This window comes from Oncorhynchus clarkii, chromosome 32 (assembly GCF_045791955.1).
Source record: "Oncorhynchus clarkii lewisi isolate Uvic-CL-2024 chromosome 32, UVic_Ocla_1.0, whole genome shotgun sequence".
NCBI lineage: Eukaryota > Metazoa > Chordata > Actinopteri > Salmoniformes > Salmonidae > Oncorhynchus > Oncorhynchus clarkii.
The window spans coordinates 36,146,950-36,167,805 of record NC_092178.1 but is presented as its reverse complement, the minus strand read 5'-3'; the positions used below and the strand labels follow the sequence as shown (position 1 = coordinate 36,167,805).

The 20,856-nt window shown below is 41.8% G+C and overlaps 1 protein-coding gene across 3 annotated transcripts; it reads right to left on the bottom strand.

Annotated features, from left to right (window-relative positions):
• Positions 1 to 606: 606 nt before the first annotated feature.
• LOC139392193 (histone-lysine N-methyltransferase EHMT2-like) lies at positions 607 to 20,381 on the bottom strand. 3 transcript variants are annotated; one of them, XM_071139984.1, is made up of 27 exons: positions 20,329 to 20,381; positions 18,934 to 19,000; positions 18,675 to 18,830; positions 18,310 to 18,527; positions 18,033 to 18,111; positions 17,622 to 17,704; positions 17,349 to 17,489; positions 16,195 to 16,266; positions 15,918 to 16,038; positions 15,698 to 15,802; positions 15,321 to 15,457; positions 14,582 to 14,725; positions 14,032 to 14,342; positions 13,562 to 13,786; positions 13,174 to 13,256; positions 12,143 to 12,249; positions 11,793 to 11,915; positions 11,265 to 11,426; positions 10,599 to 10,703; positions 10,197 to 10,351; positions 9,660 to 9,972; positions 9,465 to 9,542; positions 5,515 to 5,630; positions 2,466 to 2,552; positions 1,805 to 1,883; positions 1,440 to 1,615; positions 607 to 1,183 (listed from the first exon to the last, which is right to left on the bottom strand). In XM_071139984.1, the coding sequence occupies exons 3-27, from the start codon at positions 18,781 to 18,783 to the stop codon at positions 1,003 to 1,005; spliced, it is 3,510 nt and encodes a 1,169-aa protein (XP_070996085.1). In that variant the 5' UTR covers positions 18,784 to 18,830; positions 18,934 to 19,000; positions 20,329 to 20,381; the 3' UTR covers positions 607 to 1,002. The 3 variants fall into 3 exon arrangements, with proteins under 3 accessions (XP_070996085.1, XP_070996083.1, XP_070996084.1); XM_071139982.1 differs by lacking the exon at positions 20,329 to 20,381 and adding an exon at positions 19,578 to 19,755; XM_071139983.1 differs by lacking the exon at positions 20,329 to 20,381 and adding an exon at positions 19,578 to 19,755 and having other exon boundaries at positions 11,325 to 11,426.
• Positions 20,382 to 20,856: the final 475 nt, after the last annotated feature.

Sequence of the window (20,856 nt, the reverse complement as noted above, 5' to 3'; positions counted from 1 at the left end):
TTCAAATGTGTGCTCCAAATGTGAGAGAAATAAGCTTTTGTCATATGGAATATTTCTGGGATCTTTTATTTCAGCTCAGGAAAATGGGACCAACACTTTACAATTTGGTTCAGTGTATTTAGGATGTTTGAGGGAGTGACTTACGTCACACTAAAAGCCCTTATTGCTTTGTAAAGGTTTCATTCAGTCTCCCCATGATCTTCAGTGATTAACATGAACAAGCCTGTCAGATGGACTTTGCTGTCAGTATTACTGGAGAAGTTATAAAAGCGAAGAGTTCATACTCCCTTTCCCATCATGAGCTGTAGAAGACTTTGCAATAACCATGAATTGGGGCAAAGGAAAGCATGGTTGAGTTGACTCGCAGATAGTGGCACCTATACAACACGTCCCAAAAACTTTGTCCAAGACCAGATTAAGGTGCTGTTCAGAGCAAAGGTTCAAACTAAAAATAATTAAGGTACAGATGGAATGTTACATTATCTCAACTGTTTCTGCAAACTATGTAGAAATTAGAACAACCAATTCTCTGGATTGTCTCGGCTGCTTGATATTCAGTGAGTTGTATGAAATGCGACACTGCTGAAACAAATGTAGATCCATTAGTCGATTTGTAGTCACATTTATTAAATGACAGAACATAAAACAAAAGGGACTTTGTTTTTAAAAAAACAAAGACATATGCATAACTTCATTACTACACAAGTCAGCTGTTGGTAACTTCAACTGCTTCACAGCAGTAGACAATCATGGTGGAGTACTGTGAAATGAATTATTCAGTATGTATTTGGCACAGCAAGTGGTGAGCATAACTTGATATCTCATGGCAATACTATACTGTATGAAAGGGTCTTACACAGAAGATACCTTTTTTTCCCAGTCACTTAAACCCCATACATCGAAGAAGTTAAGATTGGTCTACCACACTGAAACAATAAATGCACAAATTCGTACAAAATGAAGTGACTGTAAAAAAATACACGCAACAGGCCCCAGGGAAGCCTAGGAGTTTCCTAACATGGCAAGCCCAGGGTCAGTCTCCGATTCTGGGCAGGCCTCCAGTCGAGCGAGCCTGTTCTGCTCCAAGGCGATGGCCTCCGCTGAGTGTTTGCATTTCTCTGATCCACACTGGCAGGTGAAGTATTTACTCTTTATGTCCCAGAAGCGGTCTCCATAATCAAACCTGTTTACACAGAAAGAGCATTGACACAATTCTCAGCCTGGAATTACAATGCATGTTAATATCACAATCCTAGTGGAATAAACAATATACTCAGGCCATTTTATTTCTGGTGCAGAAAAGTGATACACGGAATAGATGCTACGGTTACTGAAAAAGTGGTGCCAAATCATGTTTCAACTTTCCTAAGGCAGTATCAAAGTCACTCCACTGGGCTTCCATTTTGTGTCTGACGCTCAGATCCGGTGCAGCCTCTCACCCTAGCTCCTGTCCTGTGAGGATGTCTCTGGAACTGAAGAAAGCGATGCGGGGGAAGCGCAGGTCCTGGTGTAGCATGAATACACGCACAGGGATGATGTTAGGGTCGCACAGGTGGTTTATGAAGCGGCTGATGTTACCGTAGTAACGGGCATCGATGCAGTACACCTCCCCATCCTTTAGAGGGAAGGAGAGAGAGATGTATTAAGGTGCATAGGAATATCAGTGTAGTCCATTTTTTTAAACTTCTGTGTCTAAATGACGGTAAAGTCCACACCGGTTGTATTTGGCGCATGTGACAAATCAAATTTGAAATATTTTATCGTTTATGTGTAATCCTATGAGAGAAAAAAACAGATGAGGTACCTTATTGTCCAGGTCAAAGAGGTAGGAGTCATCTTCTCTTACATCTGCCTCTGCATCAGAGATCAGTTCTCCAACATATCTGTGTGGAGAGAAATGTTACTTACATTCATCAACAAGCCAATTAATTAATTGACAAACTGTCAAAACATTAAATTAGCCAATCATACCGTTGGAGCCAAAATCTAATTTTCTTTGTGCTATATTTATTGTTATGCTCCATTTAGAAACATATTTTTGAATATAAGTATACATATTGCATTATAAATTAATGAGTATGGTTGATGAACATGTTTTTTTGGTTTTCATGGGTATTTAAAAGCACTATGGAGCCTTTTTCCCCTTTCATGTTCCCCTTCCCTTTACCTATTTAGGTTTTTGGCCTCATGTATGGCAGTACTTACAGTTTTTTGACTGCTACGCAAATAGTTGGAACTAAAGAAAGCTGTTATTAGTCTATACTTTGTGTTTACCGTTTAAATCTGATCAATTTGACCATCGAGGGAATATAGCCCATGAAAATACCTTTGTATGGAAAATAAAATGTATGCTCGTTTTTACACTATCGGAGCATACCTGTGGCCTCAAGGCAAGTTTGGAATTGGATTACGAATTGCCTTTATACACACACATTTTCTTTGAATAACCAAACGCACACACTTACTCGCAGATGAAGCTGCCTTGGGGAATGTCCTGTAGAGCCCGTACTCCCCATCCCATCTTCTCTGTCCGGTACAACTGTAGACGCACCCTAAGAGTGAGAGAACGTATACAAGTGATATTGTACCAGGACACAGACCAGAGTAAGACTAGCATTTTAGTCATTTAGCAAACGCCGTTATCCAGAGTGGCTTACAGTAGTGAGTGCATACATATTTCTTACCCCCGTGGGAATCAAACACACAACCCTAGCATTGCAAGCACCATGCTCTACCAACTGAGCCACACGGGACAATGTAAGACGTCAAACACCACCATCATAAAGACTGACAAGATAAATCAAAGTATGTGTTTGAGTAAGAGATGAGGGTACAGTCATAGATACAGTGCCTTCAGTATTCATACCCCTGGACTTATTCCATATTTTGCTGTGCAACAGACTGAATTCAAAACTTATTAAATTGATTTCTCACCCATCAACACCCCATAATGACAGTGAAAATACGGTTTTAGAAATTGTAGCAAATTGTAGCACATTCATTCAATTATATACAGAAATATCTCATTTATATACAGTACCAGTCAAAAGTTGACACCTACTCCATTCAAGTTTTTTTTTATTTGTATCATTTTCTACATTGTAGAATAATAGTGAAGACGCATGAGATTCTTCAAAGTAGCCACCTTGATGACAGCTTTTCACACGCTTGGCATTCTCTCAACCAGCTTCATGAGGTAGTCACATGGAATGCATTTCAATTAACAGGTGTGCCTTCTTAACTTCGAGTGTAGGGGGCAGGATTTTTGTTTTTGGCTAAAAAACGTACCCATTTGAAACTGCCGATTTCTCAGGCCCAGAAACTAGAATATGCAAAAAATTGTCAGATTAGGATAGACTGTCAAAATATTGTCTGAGTCCCGGGTGGCACAGTGGTTAAGGGCGCTGCACTGCACAATTGGCCTAGCGTCGCACGGGTTAGGGAGGGCTTGGTCGGTAGGGTCTCATCGCGCACCAGCGACTCCTGTGGCGGGCTGGGCGCAGTGTACGCTAACCAAGGTGGCCAGGTGCACGGTGTTTCCTCCGGCGCATTGGTGCGGCTGGCTTCCGGGTTGGATGTGCGCTGTGTTAAGAAGCAGTGGGTTGTGTATCGGAGGACGCATGGCTTTCAACCTTCGTCTCTCCCGAGCCCGTACGGGAGTTGTAGCGATGAGATAAGATAGTAGCTACTACAACAATTGGATACCACGAAATTGGGGAGAAAAAGGGGTAAAATAATATTTGAGGAAAATCAAACCCGGAAGTGCTGTTTTTCCCGAAAGCGCTCTGTTCCATGCCTTGCCTCCATTTAAAGGGATATCAACCAGATTCCTTCTCCTACGGCTTCCTCAAGGTGTCAACAGTCTTTAGACATAGTTTCAGGCTTTTATTTTGAAAAATGGGCGAGAAAGATAACATCGCGTCAGTGTTCGCAGAGTTTTGCTTGTGCAACAGAGTGGGGCACCCATTGTCTCTCCCTCTCCTATTGAAAAAGTGACAGTCCCGGTTGATATATTATCGATTATATATTTTAAAAACAACCTGAGGAATGATTATAAAAAAACGTTTGACATGTTTCTGTGGACATTACGGATACTATTTGGAATTTTCGTCTGCGATGTCGTGACCGCTCGAGCCTGTGGATTTCTGAACATAACGCGCAAAACAAATGGAGGTATTTTGGATATAAAAATCATCTTTATGGAACAAAAGGAACATCTATTGTGTAACTGGGAGTCTTGTGAGCGCAAACATCCGAAGATCAAAGGTAAGCGATTTAATCTATTGCTTTTCTGACTTTCGTGACCAATCTACTTGGCTGCTAGTGTTTAATATTTTGTCTACTGAGAGAGATGTTCTTACATAAACGCTTGTTATGCTTTCTCCGAAAAGCTTTATTGAAATCTGACACGCCAGGTGGATTAACAAGCTAAACTGTGTTTTGCTATATTGCACTTGTGATTTCATGAAAATTAAATATTTTTAGTAATTTACTTAGAATTTGGCGCGCTGCAATTCAGCGGGTGTTGATGAAAATGATCCCGCTAAAGGGATGGGTGCGTCAAGAAGTTAAAAGTACATTTGTGGAATTTCTTTCCTTAATGCGTTTGAGCAAATCAGTTGTGTTGTGACAAGGGGGGTGGGTATACAGAAGATAGTCCATTTTATGGCAAGAAAAGCTTGAAAAACTACAGCATCATTACTTTAAGACATAAAGGTCAGTCAATGTGGAGCATTAAGAACTTTGAACATTTCTTCAAGTGCAGTCGCAAAAACCATCATGTGCTGTGATGAAACTGGCTCTCATGAGGACCGCTAGAGGAAAGAAAGACCCAGAGTTACCTCTGCTCCAGAGTATAAATTCATTAGCGTTAACTGCACCTCAGATTGCAGCCCAAATAAATGCTTCACAGAGTTCAAGTAACAGACACCTCTCAACAACTGTATGAGACTGCATGAATCAGGCCTTCATGGTCAAATTGCTGAAAAGAAACCACCACCAAAGGACACCAATAAGAAGAAGAGACTTGTTTGGGCCAAGAAACACGAGCAATGGACATTAGACTGGTGGAAACCACTCCCCATCTAACTTAACAGAGCTTGAGAAAATCTGCAAGGAACATTGGGAGAAAAACCCCAAATCCAGATGTGTAACGCTGATAGACATATACAAGGAGACTCTCAAAGCTGTAATCACAGCCAAATGTGCTTCTACAATGTATTGATTCAGGGGTAGTAATACTTATGTGAATGAGATTTCAGGATACAATTTCTAATAAATTTGCAAAACTTTCTAAAATCATGTTGTTTTCACCTTGTCATTATGGGTATTGTGTGTAGATGGTGAGAATAAAAAAATAAAAAAATGTTTTACCCACTTCGAATTCAGGCTGTAACAACAAAATGTGGAATAAGTCATGGGGTATGAATACTTTCGGGAAGGCACTGTATATATACACAATAGTGTTCTAATTTTATTTCAATATGTACAGTCGTGTAGTAACACAGCTCTTACTTGATCCCCGCCTGCACCACTCTGTTCTTGCAGGTGCGGTAGCAGGAGCACGCCAGGTTACACTCAAATATGAGAGGCGGTTCGATCTTATTGAACTCCTGGAGCAACCGGTGGTCCTGGTAAACACAGAAAACAAATGTAATCCCCCAAGAAAGATGCTGCGCCCCCCTTGGGTCAATCAGTGTACATTTGTAAATACCGGATCTCTTACGCCAGACGCAACATTCGTCAAAACAGAACCATCACCCTCTCAGAAGCTTGTCTGGTGCGTAAAACCCGCGAATTCAGACAAAGAAAAAGGTGTAATGGGCTCGTGCTCAAATGTCACAAAGCTTACTTCATTCTTTTTATTTTATTATTATTATTATTTTCTCTGCATCAGGGATAGCGTACACAGACGTTTCGGCTTTACAGCCTTCTTCAGTGTGTAGATACAATTATCTTAATTTAAAAACAGCATTTGTCAAGAACAACCAATGAGCAGCAGGTGCTTTAAATCAGGGTTGCCACTCATCTGACAATCAGAGAAGTGGCTTTTCTACCGGTAAACAAATTAGTCAAAGAAATACATATTTATAGGGTATATGAGCGGGCACAAGAACAACTCACGAATCAACTGCGCCAGGTGTCTGCTCCCCTGAATACATCATATCAATTCATGAGACAGCCCACCACAAAGGACATCAGGCACAGCCGTTCATAAATATGTTGGGCCAACTTAAACGTTACGCAAAATCTGATATACAAGAACACTGTCCATAACAGTTTAAATGTAGCTTATAGGAGGGAGGTGAAATCTAATTCTTCGTTTAAACGGAATTTAATTGATATATATCCACATGGCTTCTCTTCGGAGTAATTTGTTGTCATAAATCACCACTACATGGTGGACAAACTTTTTAGATCACGACGCAACGCAATTATGTATCTCGCAATTGGCGAGGTGATATCTAGACGTCTATGTTCTATGGTGTACTTTCAAGGCACAATGTTTTTCCAAAATAAATCTTATTGCAAGAACACTAACATATAAATAACTCCCTTAGTAGTGCAAGTTATACATGACTATGTTTCCTTATGGGAAAGCCCCTTTTCTCTCTCCGACCACATCGGATTTAACATGTTTGATAGATTTCTTGATCGTTTGTAGGTGAATAAAAGTGGATTCTGGAATTATGAATTTAAAGAGGAGTCTGATAATATATTCCAATGTTCATTCTCAATATACTTGATGCCATTACAGCCATCATTGAAAGTAAGTATATAGTTTACAGAAAACTGTTTATTCCGTTTTTGTTAGGATTTATTAAGAAACTGGATTCTGTTCAAGTTTAACTCTTTTTTTAAAGCCAGGTATCCCCAAGTGAAAAAACTCAAGGAGAAAATGTAATTGTTAATGATATTCTTCCTCTGTGTCACAGATGCAACGCAGTCAATGAAGTTGGTTTACTGGTAAACCTCATCTTAGGGGGAAGAGGCAGTAAACCCGAAACATCCGTTATCCCGGATGCAGTGAAAATCCTTTATTTTATCAAATACAGTAACAGTCAAAAGTTTGGACAATTCATTCTAGGGATTTTATTTTTACTATGAAATAACACATATGGAATCATGTAGTAATAAAAAAAAGTGTTAATTAAAAATATGTATTTTATTTGAGATTTTCAAGTAGCCTGCCTTGAACACAGCTTTGCACACTCTTGGCATTCTCTCAACCAGCTTCACCTGGAATGCTTTTCCGAAGTCTTGAAGGAGTTGCTGAGCACTTGTTAGCTTCTTTCCATCACTCCGCGGCCCAACTCATGCCAAACCATCTCAATTGGGTTGAGGTCAGGAGATTGTGGAGACCAGGTCATCTGATGCATGACTCAATCACTCTCCTTTTTGGTCAAATTGCCCTTAGACAGCCTGGAGGTGTGTTGGGTCATTGTCCTGTTGAAAAACAAATGAGTCCCACAAAGCCCAAACCAGATGGAATGGCGTATCGCTGAGGAATGCTGGGGTAGCCATACTGGTTAAGTGTGCCTTGAATTCTAAATAAAATCACTGACAGTGTCACCAGCAAAGCACCCTCACCATCACACCTCCTCCTGCATGTATCAGGGTGGGAACCACATGCGGAGATCAATACGTTCACCTACTCTACGTCTTACAAAGACAGGTGGTTGGAACCCAAAATCTCAAATTTGGACTCATCAGACCAAAAAGAACAAATTTCCAGCGGTCTAATGACCATTGCTCATGTTTCTTGGCACAAGCAACTTTCTTCATATTGGTGTCCCTTAGTAGTAGTTTCTTTCATTAATTTGAACATGAATGCCAGATTCACGCAGTCTCCCCTGAACAGTTGATGTTGAGATGTGTCTGTTACTTGAACTCTGTAAACCATTTATTTGGGCTGCAAATTCTGAGGCTGGTAACTCTAATGAACTTATCCTCTGCAGCAGAAGTAACTCTGGGTCTTTCATTCCTGTGGCGGTCCTCATCAGAGCCAGTTTTATCATAGCGCTTGATGTTTTTTGCGAAGGCACTTGAAGAAACTTTCAAAGTTCTTAAATTTTCCGTATTGACTGACCTTCATGGCTTAAAGTAATGATGGACTGTCGTTTCTCTTTGCTTATTTGAGCTGTTCTTGCCATAATATGGACTTGGTATTTTACCAAATAGGGCTATCTTCTGTATACCACCCCTACCATGTCACAACACAACTGATTTGCTCAAACGCATTTAAGGAAATACATTTCACAAATGTACTTTTAACAAGGCACACCTGTCAATTGAAATGCATTCCAGGTGACTACCTCATGAAGCTGGTTGAGAGAATGCCAAGAGTGTGCAAAGCTGTCATCAAGGCAAAGTGTGGCTACTTTGAAGAACCTCATATTTGTTTATAACTTTTCGGGTTAGTACAAGAGTCCATGTGTTATTTCATTTAAGTCTTCACTATTATTCTTCTTCATTGTTGCAAATAGTAAAAAGAAAATTAAAAACCCTGCAATGAGTAGGTGTCCAGACATGACTGGTACTGTAATTAAGTAAGCTTTATGCAACATTTTTTTCAGACGTTTCATCTACCCAAGTGGTCAAAATTGGGCCAGTGAAGTCTGAGGTATCACATGGGTTAGCTAGACTCATATCCCTGAGCATGCGTGACAAATTTCAGCACTCTGATTTAAAAAATCAAGAAACAAACATGTGCCTGTTATAGCGCCCCACGTGTGGCCTGATATGAATGTTCTTGCATATGTTGAATCTTGACAGAGTTCACATCATGTGTACCAAATTGTTACAATATGAATATCCTTGACTGACTTATATGCATTTGTGTGCCAGATCACACCCACGTGAATGTTTATTGGTCAATAGCAGCCATGTTGTTTTAGGTACTCGTCTGGAAAATATTGCTTTGTCCATAGATGCCACATATCAAGTTTTGTACAGATCAGTCAGGGGTGAGGGCGTGACCCTTTCAATGTTACCATTTTCAATTTATGGTTATTGCGGCACCATTTGGCCAATCAGTGTAATTTTGTAAAGTCTGGATCTCTATGGCAAGACTCATCATTCACCCAAGTTGTCAAAATAGGGCCATTGCTGTCTGAGATATCGTGTGTGACGAACGTACAAACGGATAGACGGAGACAGATCCACAGTCCCCTCCCCAATTTCATCATGGGTGACAAAAAAGGGACATACACAGTTTGTTACACTTTATTTGGAAAGTCCATCACAAATAATCTATGTTTAACAAACTATCCACAGTTCAATAAGATGATAATATGTACAATTTGAAGAAGCAAGCTCTCTGAAAACCCAGGATTTTTACAAGGTTCCAGATTTTGTTTCCTTATTCAAATATATTTAAAAAACTACAACATTTACAGCTAGAACGGCTGAATACTTTAAAATCCAAATAAAGTGGGGTGTAAAATAAATAATGTGTCACTAACCTTGTCGTACCAGCAGCGGATACTGAGCTGTCCACACAGACAGTTGCTGGAGGAGCAGTCATCTGTGCAGCTGCAGTGCTGAGGGACAGATACAGACAGAGGTTTGTAGAAAGGGAAAACACATGCCTGATCAATGATAATAAGTATCATAGTATGGATCATCTAAAAGTGTGCGGTGTTACCATATGTATGTACCTGTAAGTGCGTGATGTTGCGGTCGATGTTCATGGCTGAAGTCTCACAGTTCTCGGAGACGTACTTGTAGTCTGAGGGACATCCCTCATCATCCACTGCGTTCACACAGGGGATAGGCACGTTCTCGTACCCCTGGGCTACGTCACTGCTGATGATCTTCTCTGTACGAAGCATGCGATTGGCTATCCCTCTCCGCAGCTTCCTGTTTATCTGGAGTGACACCCAGACGGGCGAATCGGAACGCGCCAGAGAAAGAGGAGTGTCCCCCTCCCTGTTCATGATGTCAATGTCTGCCCCCCTAGAGAGGAAAAGCCTGTAGAGAGAAGGTGGTAAGCAATCAAAACAAACAAAGGTGCTAAAGTTGCCCTTAAACACAGATCTAGGATCAGATTAGTGTATGGGGAGGGTAATCTCAGGGGGGTGTAAAATTCTCAACTGGCTTCAGATTAGCATCTACAGACAAATTCCTTCTATTCCAAACTGAGACACTATAGGAGTGACGGATGGATGCAATTGACAGGCCATAGGGCTACTCACGTGACACACTCGAGGAAGCCCTCCCTGGAAGCAATGTGTAGGGGAGTGTCCCCGTGCATGTTGACAGAGGACAGCTGGCAGCCAGCATTCAGCACCATCTCTGCTATCTCCACACAGCCTGCGAAGGACGCCCAGTGGAGACACACATTCATCTCCTAATTGAGAGAGGAGAGATTTTTATCATCCCAGGGGGACATCAATCACAAATTAATGGACATTAAAAAAAAATATATATATATAGAAGAATTTGAGTCATATAACCAAAATTACCCACACCATTAAATAAAGAAGCAAATGTTGTCGTTTCAAGGATTTGTGCCTATAAATCCTACATACCTTCCTTCAAAATCAGTTTGGCCATTGTATGCCAATATGTTGTTATACCAGGACAGAAAGACTAACCTTGTCCTTGAGGGTGACGTCAGCTCCCCTGTTAAGCAGTGCTCTGATGACATTGATGTGCTTATGCTCTGCAGCCCAGATGATAGAAGTCCAGCCTCCACTATCCTGAAAGGGGGATACAGCACATTGACAGAGGGTTAGGGGACTGGACTATACAATAGTACTCAAGCCAATACAGCCAAACACAAGTGCTATGGTTCAGTACATTACATGGAACTGGTAGATTAAACATACAGATTTATTCTGCTGGTAACAGTTAATTAGTCAATAGACTGAGTTAAGAACTACAGGTACCTAACACTACCAAGTGACACATGATACAGTATCCGTTATTGAGTACATTGTAGGTATAGTAATCATTCAAAGGAAGAAGTTAGTGCTACGCAAAATAAAGGAGTACTACAGTGCAGAGACAAACATAACATAGTTTGAAATTAGATACAAACTCTGGCTATGTAAAAAATAATAATAATAAAAAAAACAATTTAAAAATATATATATATATATATTTGTAAAGTTCATATCAAATAAAGATAATCATATTATCAACTGTGCATGAAGTCTGAATCGAGAAATAAATTATTTTTAAAAAATTCTCAGAACACAAGACAACGTGGTCAATGAACATGACAAAGAGTGACACAGACTGATAAAACACACACTGACTTGTTGGTTGTTGCCACCCTGTCTAGAGCCCAAGAGTGTTCCTCTCTCGCTCTTCCCCACCTGTGCGTTGATGTCCACCTGTCCCGTCTCCAACAAAAGGGTGACAATGTCCAGACTTCCCAGTTTGGCTGCGTGGTGGAGACCAGTGTAGCCATCTTCCTCCTGGAGAGAAGAGGGGGAGAAGAGAGGAAAAACAGAGGGAAACAGTGAGGAAAGGAAGATGGAAAGAGAATGGAAAAAAACAATAGTTTGGGGGAAAGAAGACAATAGGAGAGGTGGACAAAGAAATTCTCATTTTAATATTGGTCAGAAGTGGATAACTTGATCGCAATCAAGATTGTATTAACATACCGCCTACAGGTCCAAGCTACAGTTAGTCTAGAATAGATTCTCCTGTTGACTTCTGAGATGACTCAAGGTGATTATCAAGTTCTTTCAGGTTTAAATCCTTTACGGCTCATGTTATTAGAGCCACTACTAATGTTAGCGGGTCGGCTTTGGTATAGGGGCTGTTTACCAGACACTCACAGTGTGATAGACGCAGGCTCCACTCTGGACCAGGTACCTGGTCACTTCCACATGGTTGTTGATGATGGCCTCCAGGAGAGGGGTCCTCATGGATTTGTCTTGGACATCCAGTTTCGCGCCTGCCTGTAAATAGACGAGACATTTATTTGAGCACTCTGGTGAATAAGAACTGTATGAGAGACACTCTGATCCATATTTGGGTGAATAAGTGTAAAGGAGTCACTTATCACTGACCATAACGATAAAAAGCAGGGTCGTATTCATTTGGGTACACCATAGTAGAACGTTTGCAACAGAAAAATGCCTAATGAATTTCACGCAGTTGTAATTGAAGTGAAAAGATTGTTCACCTGCACCAACATGTAGCAGACCTCCAGCAGGCCTCTCTGGGCTGCAACGTGGAGAGCACAACGTCTGTTCTGGGATTCAGCCTGGTAGGCTGGGTCTATGCCCTCCACTGAACCAAACATAGAGAGGACATGGAGTGGAGGGGTTATTAGCAGCAGTAGGAGTCAATGTCATCTCATTCATTCACTTGCATACGACCCTGTATCACCGCCTGGTATGGCAACTGCTCCGGCCATAACCGTAAGGCTCTCCAGAGGGTAGTGAGGTCTGCACAACGCATCACCGGGGGCAAACTACCTGCCCTCCAGGACACCTACACCACCAGATGTCACAGGAAGGCCATAAAGATCATCAAGGACAACAACCACCCGAGCCACTGCCTTTTCACCCTGCTATCATCCAGAAGGCGAGGTCAGTACTGGTGCATCAAAGCAGGGACCGAGAGACTGAAAAACAGCTTCTATCTCAAGGTCATCAGACTGTTAAACAGCCATCACTAATATTGAGTGGCTGCTGCCTACCTACAGACTCAAATCTCTAGCCACTTTAATAATTGGATGTAATAAATGTACCACTAGTCACTTTAAACAATGCCACTTTATATAATGTTTACATACCCTACATTACTCATCGCATATACTGTACTCTATACCATCTACTGCATCTTGCCTATGCCGTTCTGTACCATCACTCATTCATATATTTTTATGTACATATTCTTATTCATTCCTTTACACTTGTGTGTATAAGGTAGTTGTTGTGAAATTGTTAGATTACTTGTTAGATATTACTGCATGGTCGGAACTAGAAGCACAAGCATTTCGCAACACTCGCATTAACATCTGCTAACCATGTGTATGTGACAAATAAAATTTGATTTGACTTATGTGAAAGAACAGTGGTAACATGAGTTTCCAGAGCCGATGAAAGAGAGATGAGGAGAGCAAACCCCTTTAGACAAAATATGCAATCAAATCAGGAATGTCTATTTTACCAAACAGTAAAATAGGAACAGATTCCTTATGACACTTACTGAGCATGAGCAGAACTCGCTGCACCTCGCCCTGCTTGGCGGCTGGATAGAGCTGGCGGGGGTGGAACCTCAGCTTCTTCCTCCTGACCAATCACAACCAATAAATCACCAAGTGAGAACAGCTCCTATGTTATGGCTGTCAGGACTCTGTAAAATGCATCTCTCCCACACCTATTCCTTGGACTAACCACTGATCCAACACCATTAAATACATTTCCCCAATTCAGTCAGTTCAGAAAAGGGGAGGAAAGATGGATGTATTTTCAAAGCATCTAAACAGGGCTCAAGTGTAGCTGTAAACAATTCCCATCAATCATTGATTTGCAATAAAGAATTATTATTCTAAAAAAACAGACCATTATTAGTCTATTTCATTATTTTGTCTCACCTCTCAGTGTCCTGGGTGAGAATAGCCTTCTGCAGCGCTGCCCTACTGGGCCCAGGGGGAAGTGCACTGGGACAGATTGGCTTCCCATTGGGCAGACAGAGGGAGGGTCCCACACTGTCCACTCCCCCCTCCCCTGGGGGAGCTGCGTTGACAGGCCCGGCTGCCACAGCAGCTTGGGGGGGCTGCTGCTCCGGGTCCTTCTTTACCACCCCACGCATCCTCGCACTGACGGATAGAGAAGAGAAAGAGTGTGTAAAAAAAAAAAAAGACTGGGACAATTAGGGTAGTGCGAATATCCATAATTTCCACATGAATAGTTATCAAATAATACAGAATCACAGACAATATGCAACAAGCAGAACAAAAGCACCCAATGATTGAAGTGCAGTGTAGAAGAAAAAAATCATACTGCATCCTACACTTAGTCATATCCCACATCTTCATTTCCCGCTTTCTGCCTCCATCCTCACCTGATAGGGCCTTCTGGCCTCTTCCCGTTCTTCAGCGCCCCCGTGGAGGCTGCCAGGGAGAGGGCCGAGGGAATGGAGGGTGGGAGGGACGGTGTGGTGGTGGAGGAGGCTGAGGTGGTGACCACAGTGACCGCAGATGCTGATGGGGGGATGGTGACCTCTTGGGCCTCCGAGGCATCCTCGCCACAGTGGGGGCAGAAGAGCATGCCTGTGCCCATGCCCCTGCCCCTCCCAGACCCCAGCACTGTCACACAGCCCCGGTGGAAGCGGTGGGCGATGCGCTGGTCTGGACAGCACTCTAGGAAGGTGCCCTGGGAGATCAGTTAGGGAGGGGTGTGTGGGTTAAGGCCAGGTCAAACATATACTGTACATGCAGACTTATAATGCATCTCAAGTGTCTGCAGTGCCCTCTCTGTCTCCTCTCCATCTTTACAGATCTGAAAACACAAGCTAAGTTTGAAAAGAATATGGAGGAGGTCTACTTGGAATTTTCTTTCACCTAGCCAGTTCAGACAGTATGTGTGATTGTGGGGGTGGCACAAAACCTCACCGCGATACAGAAGTATCCACATCCAGGGCAGCAGTGATGTTTGACCATATGTGACCGATGGCTCTCGCACAGCACCATGAGGGAAACCCGACTGGACGGGCGCATGGTCTCCCACTTCAGAATGATATTGGTACAGCCCACCAGCTGTAAAAGAGAGGGAGAGGGAAAAATTGAAAGGGAAAGTAAGTATTGAAGAGTCATATGTTGATTCTAAATGAGATGAATCGCCTATATTCATTTAGCAGAGACTCCTAAACATATGATGTAAAAAATAAGTAGACGATAATGGAGATAAATATTTTTTCATAAAGATCATCTTTGAGAATTAACAACCAACAGAATAAAAACTAAACCAACAGAGAAAATCTAAAATTCCAAAAAAGTAACAGTATGGGGCCCCCATAGATTTAAGTGAATAAAAAAAATAATGTTTGAGTCACTTAGATAGCATAAGCCATGGTAAAATGTGAAGAATTGCAGGAAATTTGCTTAAAATCTGCAAATTCTCTTCACCCCATGGCAAAATTAGAGGATATTTGTTTTAAACTGCATTTTTTTTTGTCTGTGCGGCCAAGACCGCGGCCTCTAAAACGTTCAGTAAGAGACTGCACCATTGGCCACACCCAATACCAAGCTCCCCCCACACTAACTTTGCCACCGCTGCTGAAAAGAATCCTAGGTGAAACACAGCTTCATGTAGGCAACATGTGCATAGCCGGCCAGCCACACACACACACACCTCTCCATTGATGCTCTCTGTGGCCATGCAGAGTCTGTTGGGCCGTCTGCTGGTGCCGTCTACGCGTGGTGCTTCCATCCTGCAGCTGCACAGAGGCAGCTCCTCCAGACGCTCCGTCTCCCCACCATCACTGCCTTCTACACAGGCATGCAGATAACATCATCGGTGTTATTTGGTACTGTAGCAGATAATCAGTGCTATTCACTGAGAGCCATATCATGGCTTTAGTTATGTTCGCAAATCATGTGTTCACAAGACATCAATGGGAGATTTGTGTCAAAGTTACAGAAAGCATACGTCAAGCTAGGATTTGACCCAGAGAGTCCATGGATAAAGACATGCGGATTGTATATTGGGTGTGAACACCATCTACACACCGTGGTGAGGTGAGCGTGTTAGGCTGTCTGCAGCCACGATGTCCAGGGAGCCCAAGGCAACCTCTGTGTACTCGCGGGACCCACCTAGAGCAGATGCTGCCGACACTGCTGGGAGTTACAACAGAAAATAATAATTGACCAGCAATAGAGCACTGTGGTGATGATAGTGCCGGTGATAATACTATTTATACAAACTAATGAAGATCTCCCTGTCACCCGCCTCTTCCTGCCTCTAATCCTTCGACTCTCTCTCTCCCTTTTCCCCGCCCTGGGCGAGTCCATGGCGAATCGCTGCTCACTTTGTTCCTCTGGCCCTGCCTCTGTGGGTCAGACTCAGAGCTCTGTGGACAAAGAGGGTTTGGTTGACCGGCAGAGAAACATTGCTTTGCCCAAATAGACATTATGTTCCAGCAAGGGAATCGAATGCAACACATATTGCCTAAAACTGCCTGGTAAATGATTGTAACTACCAACACAGGACGGGTTCAACTACTCACATGATCTGTCATGTTACCAGACTCCTCTGCCTCTCTTTCATGTAGCCTTTCCTCTATTCTACCATCTTCAGACTGCAAAAGGAACAAATGAAAGATATACACATGGAAAGAGAGCAGCAACAGTGTCCTTGTAACTATTTAAAATCGTGGCTATTCAGCATTAACTCTAACTGGTACGCCAAGCAAAAAAATATCTGAAAATGATATTTTCTGCAAAATGTGTATTGAGCCTCAGCATAGGCCAATAAATGAAATTGTTTGCCCGACTAAAAACTTTGATAGGTAAAGCGTCGCAAACTTCTCAACCAGCCGGTTGAGTTGCACAATTAGAGTAAACAAATGTTGTATAGGAATTCGCATATACTTTTAAAATAATCAAAAAAATGATACATCAATTTACATTATGTCTGCTTCATTTACTTTTAATGGGCGATAGGCCCGGTTAAAATGGGGACTGATATCAAATATTAATAAATATCATACACGTGTCAAAATATTAACATTAAAATGAATGTAAATTAATGCATTTACAGTTCAAATGCTTTGAATATCAGTAAAATGACATGAACTGAATGATATTGTGAAACATACTGACGATAACAGGCAGACCGTGATTAATGATACAGATTTTAAATAAGTTAATAAATAAATAATAATAAAAAAATCCCAAAATATTTATCCATTGTCCATTTGACTTCTTGCATTCCTTTAATAGGCAACTCAACCACCTGGTAGAGCATATTTTTCTAGAGTTCCTAAAATTGTAAAACAACATTTTAAAATGATTTGAATTACTTTTGTTTTAGATGTGAACAACATTTTATAATGTTGTAATTTTCCCATTTTATATACAATTAGTACAGAAAAATGTGTGATAAATAAGGTTCAGTTTTCTTCATGTTCACTTCCTGGTTTTCAACCATCTTTGAATGCGTGTTTAAACAAATATGGGATTTTGATAAAGAAAACTACATGACCATTTTACTAAATGGCATTGATCGAGATGATAAAACATGCCAAACTAAATTCATGTTTAATTTAATTTAAAATTGGTTGAACTGCCTGTTAAAGTGTATATACAAATGGGTTGTGGCCACAATAATCATATTTATTCTGTGGTGAGCATATCAGTTACATTGATATTAGCCTCTGACCTTGCTGTCGGAATAGGCTGCATCCGTGTCGTCTCTTGCATAGGGGTTATAGAGAAGGAACTCGTCCTCATCTGCATCCTCCTCCAAGTCCTCCAGCCAACTATCACGCCGTCTCGCAGCCTCGCGGAGTACACGATCTTCCTGAAATTCAAATAAGAAAAACTAAACGTTAGGTCAGGGCCACTCCTTAATTAATATCTCAACATGAGACCTATTATAAACAACTATTATTTCACAAAGCTAATAGAAAGCACTGACACACCCCTTCCTTACCTTCTGCTCTGTGCCTATAGCGCTCTCTGCCTTCTCAGGTGTACAGTCAAAACCTTGGCCCAACCTTCTCCTTTTTGCTGCCGCTGAGTAAAAGACACACAATTAATGTGACATAATTCAAACTAAACAGTAAGTAATCTTACACAAACATTAAAGGAAAGATTCACCCATTTTGAATTTTATATTGTGTGTGTGCATCTCTGAGCGACATTCTATCGATTCCCAGAGGGAAAAAAAGTGGTGTACCAGCTATATCTCAGCCTGCTTGAATGGGGAATGGCTCAGAGACATGAAATGACCCCGGGAATCGATAGAACATCGCTCAGAGATGCACAAATAATATAGAACATTCAAAATGGGCTAATCTTTCATTTAATTCAGTCTAAATGTATGCAATATTTCAACACTGACCAGTATCACTGTCTGTCGTGAAGCTGGTCGTGGGGTCTGTGGGGTTGACTGGCACGATTGGAGACTCAATGCACCTCACCTGAAAGGCAAAAACTCTATGGATCAGATGGTCAGGAAGTGGTTAATGTGACAGGAATAGAAACCTTGAGTGGTAAAATACTCTTCTTGTCAACATACTAACAAACATAAGATATGGCCTTTTTGATTGATATCACAATATAAATGGCTATTCTAAAGAATATAGTGCTACTACCAGCCATCGTCTTAGGAGACTCACCTGTGTAGGGGGAGGTCTGTTCATGGTCTTGCGAGCACGGTGTATCTTTGCTGTCTGGGGAGACGAGGATGAGGGATGGGGAGAGGAGGATGAGGGATGGGGCGGGAGAGCTTTACTTCCAGGACCAAAAACGCTCATCTTTGCTCTGCCAGGTGGAGAGGAAGTGGAAGTGGAGGAGAGTGAAGAGGATGTGGATGGAAGGGTCTTCGCTGCATGTCCTGTGAGTGGGGAATAAATGAAGGAATCATAGGTTAAACCAGATTATGAAAACTAAGGAAGAGAGAGAGAACTGACAATAAGATAAACATGACATCAATGTTAATTCAGTCTTGTAACCATGGACACTAGAAAGATCAATCTTATACCTGCAAGGTTTCTGCTGGACACAGAAGAGGATGTTGTTGATAGTCGTTCACTCTCCTCCCCGTTCTTCGAACCATCCCCCTGAATCTCCTGGAACAGCATTCCACCCATCGGCTCGGTGTCCTTCGTAACCACTGCTGTGGCAGTACTTGCATCACCTAGGAAACATGCAAAGCCTCTGCATCAACATGCACAGCACAACCCTAATAAAAAGGTGTATATATTTGAAAATCTACAGTAGACAAATATTTACATCCATACCTTCATCTGGCTGGCTTGAGTCTCTCACTTTAGGTACGGTTTCCGATGCATCATTCTCAGAAAACTCCTGACATTGGGAAAATACATGAACAGCACATGAGGCACTCACTTTTTGTGCAACAGTTTCAAATCACATTACAAATAATATACTGAATAAATGAATGAACACAACCGTAACAAGAGAAATGTTAACATCCATAATGGCTGGAAGTGTCATCTCCTTAGGTAATGTTGAAATTATAGTGAGTGACACAAATGCAAGCACGCATAGAAATTGAACTTTTCCTATTGTAACGTTGTGCACGAGCCAACTAGATAGCTACTGAAGTTGAAACATTTCAGTACCATTGAAAATGTTGGACGCTCAATCTCCACAAAATGTACTGCAAAATGTAGGAATATTTGCTATACATGTTTAATTGTGAACCTTTTCCTAAATCTTCCAGAGCTCTTTTCTACCTGTGTCTGGCAAGCTAGTTAGCTACGTTAATTGTTTACGGGGGCTGGCTTCATACTAGCCGAATGCCAGAAACAAGACTATGCAAGCAAAACAACTTGCATTTCGTGTATGGATCTTCGATGTATTGAATAAATTACTAATTTTCAATTAGCTAGCTAGGAAAATAAAACGAACATTTCTTTACCGTGGTCATTTTCTCAGCTGCCGACATGTTTCCAATGAAATTAGACGTATTTGACGTGGTGCGTGTAAACGTGCATTCTCCGCCCCTTTCTTCGCTGGCCTTTCTCTCGTTTCCGGGTTGGGACATCCGGTTTGTGCAATTTTATATCCGGTCTAAGGCGTATGGCCTTTTCGCAAACCAAAAATGTAGCGTATGTCTGTTCGAATTCGAGAGAAAAAACAGCCGTATCTAAAGCCGTTGAAGTCAATCGGGGTTGGGCTTGCTTGAATTGTGTTTCCACTGCCTCCAGAGTATTACTGATGTCAAATTGCTAACTAGAAATTGTAGAAAGTCATGTTGCTACAACTAGCTAGCTATGCATATTTCCACCCTCACCACGCTGCAACTAACGTTACCCCATACTCCCGATGTTAGCTAGCCAAATTGGCTAAATTCGTCGCTACGAAAGCTAACTAACTTGATTCCTGGCATTGGCTACAAACTAGCAGGCTAACCAGACCACAGGTTTGAAAGGGTAACGTTAACTAGCTAGCTTTCGATCCCTGCTAGGTCACGTTAGCTAGATAGCTTGTTTCAACTCTGCAAGTTAACGTTAGCTGGCATTCAAGGGCTGACTGTTCTTACATGTTCTATTGTGTAACGTTAGTGTAAAAAAAAATGAAGGATCCAACAATGTCAACAAATCACATTTTATTTGTCACATGCGCCGAATTACAACAGGTTTTGACCTTGGAGTGAAATGCTTACTTACGAGCCTGTAATGTGCTGGGGCACCGGTTAGTTGAGGTAATACATGTGGGTAGAGTTATTAAAGTGACTCATGCATAGATAATAACAAGAGTAGCGGTAGTGTAGAGTAGAAGGTGGCAATGCAAATACAATAGTCTGGGTAGACATTTGATTAGATGTTCAGTGGTCTTATGGGTGGCTTGGGGGTAGAAGCTGTTTAGAAGCCTCTTGGACCTAGACTTGGTGCTCCAGTACTGCAGTCTATGGCTAGGGTGACTGCAGTCTTTGACACCGCCTGGTATAGAAGTTCTGGATGGCAGGAAGCTTGGCCCCAGTGATGTGGCCGAGCAGTTGCCATACCAGGTGTAACAGTATAACTTTAGAACGTTCCCTCGCCCATACCCGGGCGCGAACCAGGGACTCTGCACACATCAACAACTGACACCCACGAAGCATCGTTACCCATCGCTCCACAAAAGCCGCGGCCCTTGCAGAGCAAGGGGAACCACTACTTCAAGGTCTCAGAGCAAGTGACGTCACCGATTGAAAC